The sequence below is a fragment of the Nelumbo lutea genome, chromosome 6, assembly GCF_056320005.1.
Source record: "Nelumbo lutea isolate HS-2025 chromosome 6, American lotus-T2T, whole genome shotgun sequence".
Lineage (NCBI taxonomy): Eukaryota > Viridiplantae > Streptophyta > Magnoliopsida > Proteales > Nelumbonaceae > Nelumbo > Nelumbo lutea.
The window spans coordinates 22,209,518-22,217,238 of record NC_142689.1 but is presented as its reverse complement, the minus strand read 5'-3'; the positions used below and the strand labels follow the sequence as shown (position 1 = coordinate 22,217,238).

At 37.8% G+C, this 7,721-nt stretch overlaps 1 protein-coding gene across 3 annotated transcripts; it reads left to right on the top strand.

Annotated features, from left to right (window-relative positions):
• The first annotated feature begins 1,130 nt into the window (after window positions 1-1,130).
• Window positions 1,131-6,257, top strand: LOC148847892 (uncharacterized). 3 transcript variants are annotated; one of them, XM_088948975.1, is made up of 4 exons: window positions 1,131-1,582; window positions 2,182-2,341; window positions 4,874-4,989; window positions 5,219-6,257. In XM_088948975.1, exons 2-4 carry the CDS (start codon window positions 2,222-2,224, stop codon window positions 5,655-5,657), a joined length of 675 nt encoding a protein of 224 aa, XP_088805101.1. In that variant the 5' UTR covers window positions 1,131-1,582; window positions 2,182-2,221; the 3' UTR covers window positions 5,658-6,257. The 3 variants fall into 3 exon arrangements, with proteins under 3 accessions (XP_088805101.1, XP_088805100.1, XP_088805102.1); XM_088948974.1 differs by having other exon boundaries at window positions 1,349-1,582; window positions 2,172-2,341; XM_088948976.1 differs by having other exon boundaries at window positions 1,456-1,582; window positions 2,188-2,341.
• Window positions 6,258-7,721: the final 1,464 nt, after the last annotated feature.

The following is a 7,721-nucleotide window of genomic DNA, read 5'->3' as shown; positions in this document are numbered from 1 at the left end:
ACTCATAATTGTGTCCCCAAAACACTTCTTAAAAAACCCCACTCAACTCTATCATGAGCTTTATTCACATCTAACTTAACCAACACAAGCCCCTTCTTCTCTTTGGTATTTTTCATGAAAAAATAGAACATTATCAAAAAATCATTTGACTTGATAAAAAAAGCACTCTGATTGGTGCTAATTATGCTCTCAAGAAGAGGCCAACCTCCCTCTGTAACCTAACGTTGTCATCATCCTAACCTACTTTATCAATCATCTAAAGTACACCTCCAACATCTTGAAGATTTGAAGTCTTATAATTTTGAAGCGGTTAACCAATAACTCACATATCTGCTTTTGTCCATTCACCCACCTATTATTTTAATCTTTTTGAGAGAATTCTATTCCTTGCCCTTCTTTTCATGGTTTCCACACGGAAGAACCTAGCATTGTTTTTATCCCCTAATTTTAGCTAATTCTATCTCGACTTTTGAGCCCAAAGAATTCCCTCTCTTTTATATTCCTCATCTTTTTTTTTTCTCCGATTCATGAATTTTACTTTGACTATAGAAACTGCCATTCTATGATTTTTCCACGTTTAACTCTAATTGAGTAGATTTAGTTCAACCTTGCACTTTGCCAAACTTGTGCATTCCATTTCAGTAACTTATACCTCACCTCTTTGCACTTCCTTATTACCTCATGTTGATTGATTCCGGTCTTTTCTTCACTCCACATTAAGGGTGTGTAGTTGGATCATAGCTGAAGGAGTGAGGTTGCCTTTGATAGGAAAGAGGTAATAGGGCAAAAGGCTTATAGATAGAAGTGTTAATGTTAGAGGAAAGTAAGTTTTTAAAGTGTATGCGGGGGTGAAGTATTCACATATGATTATTAATACGTTATGGTGTATGTTGGGAAAGTACACCTATAAATCTATAATGGCTTAGATTGGTTGATGACTTTAATGATGATTAATGCAATATCAATTGTTTTAATTACCACTTATTTATTAACATATTAAAATACAAAATTCTCCCTTTGAAATCTATAGATGAGGGGCAATTTATGTCGAATAAAAATTCTAAAAAAAGAGACTCTATTGGCACTTTTATAAGTAATATAGATATAGATTGATATATCAACTCAGGGGTGAGGAGTAGCCCAATCGCTGCACTGGATGACTTGTCCCAGCGGTGGTGTGGTGTCAAATCTTGCTATTATCATCCCCCTAAGAAAAAAATTGTGTGATTACTTGAAGTTGTTGATGTGATATTGTGGTAGTGTTCACTTAAAAGAGTAACACGACCCCTATGGGGTAATAATATCGGAATATGGTTAGAACCAATCTAGGATAAATGCCTAACTTGGGCTTCTTGGTGGAGACCATGTCAACTTCTATTGGCCAAAACCAAAACCATATCAGTTCTCTCAGACCCATCCCTATTGTTTAACCGGATGAACTTCGGACCTTAGATGACGGTGATACAGTCATGGCCACACTGGACAATGATACGATTGAGGCACAGAACCAAATGGAGAAACTTTGGATGTCAAAAGTCCAGGACAGGAAAGCAGCGGTTCAGACTGTTCAGACTCTTTAGAGGTATTGCAAGTTAATTTGTTAAGTCATGGAGGTTCCTTTTTTTCCTCTTTTTCAAACTCAAATGTACTTTCGGTTTGTGCTTCTATGAAAAAATAATATGGACTCTGGAGGATGAAAAATATTCTCAAAAACCATGTGACAAAAGTAAAAAAAAAAATTGAATATTGTCATGATTTTGGGAATAGATTACAAAAAGAAAATAGATCAACTATGAAAAGATGGTAGCAAAGTTGATGATGAATAATAATATTTTTAAAAGATTAAAAAAATTTCCAGAGCTAGATGTTGGAAATTTTTTTCTGAATTAATTAGTTACAGTAGAGAAACTGAAGCCTGATCTGAGACTGAATTTCTTAGGTTTTCTTTGTTTTACCATTAGAATTGATGTTTCTTTAAGATGCAATAAGTGGGTTGTGGGGCATGTAACCAGTATCCACAGCAGCCATTTTAGTATAGTTGAATTGTTGAGATCATCATAAGATTGAGAATACCCATAGGCCATAGCCATATGATTAACCAATTGGTGGGCTGAAGAGATAGGCCTCCATCCAAGATTCCACCCAATACAGGCCCATTTGTTATTTATTAGTTGTTGTTAGGAGTAGGCAAAACAAAGATCGTAGCTTGGGCGTTTGGGTGATGGAAAGCGGTGGTGGTGGCAACGGGAAGGTCAGCACGGAGGAGGTGATCGCGAAGCTCAAGGATGATGGAGATTTTGACAAGCTCCGCCTCAAGATCATCCGTAAACTCAAGGAAAAGGTGTGCCTTTCTTTTTATTTTATTTTATTATCATTATCTTTGTTCTCTAAGAATTTCCTCCTGTGATTCGACAACGGCGTCCTATCTGTTTCCCGTATCAAATTTCCCAATTTAATCCTTCATTATATGCCGACCATGTTATAGCAAAAAAAAAAGACCTTTATCAATCACAAAAATCGAGATTTGAGAAGTTCAGAGCTATGCATAGGAAACGCCAACTCTCATGAGAGATCAGGAGCCTCCCTTTTATATTGTTAGATATCCCTTTATCAGGGAGTAGCTCTCCTTTCTCAAGTTATGCTTTGGCTAATGAGAGAGAGAAAGAGAAGGCAACGGAAACAACCAGAGATTAACCACTGAAAGTAAGAAACTATAGATTTAGAGATCGAGAGTGGTAGGGTGCATAACCTCCCTCTGGTAAAAGGTATACTTTATTTAACTATTTTTAAAATTATAATAGGTCCCTAGGCCACCTACAAACATTTCTTACTTTTGAAAATTTTAACGAAGTTTCTGTAAGATTGGAAATGATATTAGATGCTTATGCTTAGAGCATCCTTGCTTAGTTTGGCACAAGAGGGTATGCAAGAGAATACTTACATTATTAATATAGGGTTATTGCATGAATATGTGAAAAAAAATAAAAGAATGTAACAAATGAAGTTGATCTAATATAGTGTCCTTTGCTTCAAGGGTAGGGAGAGCATTAAATTGAACTTTTATTGATTATGGTAAAAGAATGTTATGTACAACGAAGAGTTCCCATTTTGTTAGGCCAACTTTGTCTACCAAACCTCATCTTTCATGTTTGCTCATATTTCTTTTATTCATTGGTAACTCCCCAAAACACTTTGTCTTCCTTTCCGGGATGTCTTGGTCACTTCATTCAAACATTAGCCAGCTATTTTCTCTCCAAGAGAGACATTCCTTAATTGGCCTCACTATGGTGAGAGCCATTCATTGGACTTTTTCATGTGAAGAGCTCAGAAGAGTCGCTATGAATGATCTTTTGAGGAGGCTGACAGGTGGTGGCAGGATTTTCTTCAGGGAAACAACAAAGTGTGGTTGAATGGAGGACTTCATAGGGAAGGTAAATTAAAGATGAACTTTGATGGCTGTAGCCTTGGCAAATGAGAGATGTCAATCACAATATCCTTCTCAGATTCTCAGGGCCATTGGGCTTTGGTAACTTTTTGCAAGCAGAAATTCTAGCTTTAATTAAAGGTTTACAGCTTGCCCCAATTGCTTGATGGAGACTTAGGGGGCCATTTGGCAAGTTTTTTGGGAAAATCTTCTGGTAGCTCTGACAGTCAAAAGACACATTGAGCTTTTGCATGAAGATCTGAGCAGCCCGAAGCTAGTTTGGCTACCTCACGTTTTTCTGTGTGCCTTTCCACGCGAGAATAAAGTGAGAAAGACGCGAAAAGCTCCATTTGGAGCTTTCCAAAATCAGCCCAAAATGAGCTTCTCACGTCTTTTTGGCACACCGACTTTTGGCAGCTAGATCTATTACGAATCAATGGAAAAAGACCGTGGTGCGGTCTGCCCAGCTTGTAAACCACCGAAAGACCGCGCGGAAAGACACACCAAACGGGACCTTAATTATTGAAGGGAAGTAGGGGACTGTCAAAGGGTCATTAATTGGCATTGGCTACATTCTGGAATGGAGGTGCAATTGATATTCAGGTTCTTGGTCTGAATGCCTCATTCAGGTGCATACCTAGAAGAGATAATAGTCTAGTCAACATCTTGCCAGAACAGGTATTAACGGGGTTTGAGGAATGCCTAGGGTAACTGAAATTCAACTTCTGTTTATCTTTATTAGGCATTCTGGAGATGCTTTGCTTGAATCCCCATTATATGTGGATAACTAATTATGTAAGTGAATAAATTGATAGCACAGTAGAATAGTTCAAAGTTCAAACTAACATGCTTCATACTTAGGCCTGGTAGGGGAGGGAGACTTTCAGATCAGAGGTTTTGGCAATGGTGGAAGGAGTGCAAAGGGCAAGGACTTGAACATTAGGAAGTTGGTAGTTGAAGGGGACTCACAATTGGTGTTGTAAATTGGCTTCAAAGTGAGGAAATGAAGATGTGGATCTACAATAATGTGAAGAAAAAATTCAGGTGGTTAACAAGGGGCATGGAAGTATCATTCAGATTGTGCAAGCGTAATGCTAATTCTTTTTCAGATACATTAGCCAAGCAAGGGGTGGGACAGCAAGTTCTTTTCTGGGCACAAGTGTAAGAGAGGGGTGCTGTTAGGGGAGAGATAAGAGTTTTTCTCTCACTGTCTTTACTTTGCATTTTTACTCTTTGTACCATACCATATTCTTAATGGTAATGAAAGTTTACACTTTACAGTTCTTGATAGAAAAAAAAAAGTTCAAAATAACATAGACAAAACACAAGAAACATAACCAAAGTATCATACAGATCCTGTGAGACATAGACACATATATGTGCATGCATGCATGCATGCCATCTAGTTAGAGTTAATTTTTCATTACTGAACAAGGAATTCTGCTGCAGGAAGACTTGCGTAACTGTATTATCTCAATGGTGAAGCAGTCAGCTGCACTTAATCATGCAAGAGCAGAGAATTTGAAACCTAGACAACTCTGTGATGCCGTTCATGAAGAAATTAGGTAAGCTGTGGATGTTCTAGAGTCTGTTCTGTTGTTTGAATTGTTTACTCTCTTTTCTTATGGCTCATAGCATATGTTTTGATGTTTTCCATTTTCTGAGTAGTTTGGGGGAAAGATTCTGGTAAAATTCTCTGTGCAATAGATGAAACAATCACTTCTTGTTTAATTGGTTTTGCACCATTGGCAGTGGATTGTTATATAACTAAACAACCAGACTTGGCATCCCCAGGGACCAGGTAATGGGCCAGATTTCTGATGGGCTGTGGGAAGTGATCAAATCTAATGATGGCATGAAAAGTGAAATCACCGATACAGTACAATCTGTGTATAATAAGCTAGTGAACCTAAAAGGCAAGGAACTAGTTGAACTATCCTCCCCAAGCTCAACTTACAAGAAAGTTGCTGATAATGGTACTCTTGCAATCCCTACCTGCAAAAGGGATGATACATCTGGTAGCGAAACCAAAGAACCACCAGGTTTCTTTCTCTGCAATCATTGTCAAGGACATGAAGAAGAGCAAACTGAAGTGCCTAATCATCCAGAGGACGCATCAAATCTGAAAGATAGTGAGCCAAGTGTCCCACCTGGCTTTGCTGCATTTGTTGATCGTAAGCAGCTATGTGATGGCAATGATGAAGATCCTGATGTGCCTCCTGGTTTTGGTTGATGAGCTACTGTGCATTCCCCTTTGTTGGCATCGTTCCATTACCATCAAATTTGGAGAACAATTCAAACATGGATTCAAGCCGCAACACTATCTTGTTCTAAGAAAGGTGGTGTATCCATCAGAATGGTAGTTTGTGGTCGCTGGAAGATCACATAATAAACACTTCATTGGTATTGAAGCAAACCACAAGACTTCAGAGTACGGCCAAAACTTAAAGCGGGGGGGGGGGGGGGGGGGCATGTGTCGTTTTATCCTTTTGAGATTAAGTCTCAGTTTGGATAGAGTATATGTAGAGTGCAATACCTTATATTTTGTATGTATTTACCTCTACATATTTGTATTTGTACTCTTTCTAAACTGAGCTAGGGTGACAACCGCTGGGATCATGGCACTAGAATTTCTCCATCTCATTCTTCTTTGGAGTTATTTGATAGAAGCTGCTCCATGGTTTTATAAGCCTCTCTCTGTTGAAGTTTTACTGTGCTTCGTTTTTAGTGATCCAGTATGTTGATTTTATATCTAGTGGTATGGTTTTATATTTCGTCTGTATTCATGTGTATTGTGTAATTCAAATAAAGTTAACCACTTTTGATGTGTTCATATTTCATAATTGAGAACATGGAGATGTACTTCTAGTTAGATATACGTTAAGCAAAAAAAAAGAGCATCAATGGATGTATATTGTGTTTGAAATATTTTGTTAACGGGAAGACAAGTTCAATTTTTTATATTAAAAAACCGTCTATCAAGAAATATTGTGTAATGGTTTACACAATGCTTGGTACCTCTACCATTGACGTTTCAGGCTCAGCTGATGGTGTTCAAACGACAACGACACACCTGGTCCTGACATTCAGGCATGATATTATCAAGTCTGCTGTTGTGTGTCCATTTCAAGTTTAGTAGACTCTATCAAACATAGGTTGTGTTTGGTACCATTGCAACATTCTAAGTTGATCAGTACAAATTTTTTAAGAAATTTGAACGTATTATGCCCTGTTTTTTGGGAAATTTTCACTTTAATACCCTGAATTTTGGGGGCAGTGTCAAATTAGTACCCAAACTTTTAAACGTGTCACTTCAATACCTAAACTTTCAAAAAGTGTCAAATTAGTCATTACCGTTAATCAGCAGTCAGTTATCTGTTGAAAATGTCAAAACTACTCTTCAAAAAAAGACATTGTTCATTGTTTTCTACCTCAAGACTGAACCAGTTGAGGTGTTTGAGATTCTAGACTAATAAAGTCATTGTATTCTACCTTTAGATCTAAAACACATTCTTGTCTAATTATTTCTTTTGCTTTCATTTATTGTTTCATATTTCATGTTTTTCTCTCTTTTTCTTTGAAGATAATCAGTTCAGTCTCAAGGTAGAAGAGAATGAGCAGTGTCTTCTTTTGAATGATGGTACGTTCAACAGCCTCTGCTGGGCTCTCCCTGCCTGACACATTAATCTATAATAAACTTCAAGTAACAGCATCAGTGAATCAGCGAGATAAAGGCGTCATGCATACTACCTCGCTATCAGAGTGGTGACCCAATGAGCCCAGTTCTTATCGGGTATCTCGTGCGTGTTCATTGCTCATCAGTCGTCAGCTCAAAAAATAGAAAAAGGTTGAAGGAAAGGAGTTCAGCAACTCTTGTTTCCCTTTGTTCAATGAAATCCCCAGTTTAGTCACCAAAATAAAAATCTGGAGCAGGTGAAAATGAGTCAATGAAGTGAGTAAAAAAAGGTCATGCTCATAGAATTAGAGCATGTTGACATACTAGATAGATGAGACATACACACCATAAAGCTAACGGGATGAATTGGATCCGTAATCCTACACAACTTTCTAAAAGGATGAGATGATGTTCATATGGAATTTGAACCTCTTTAGGCTTTAGCTCGGAATGGGAATACATTTGAGATCAATACATCATCACGAACAAATTTAGTATCTTCACGGGCTCCTCCATATCCATAAAAGAGCCCCAACGATGATGCCATGATAATAATTGATGGTTGGTGAACACAAGTACACAACAATTGTGCTCATCAGATCAGTGCGTTCTATACCGATG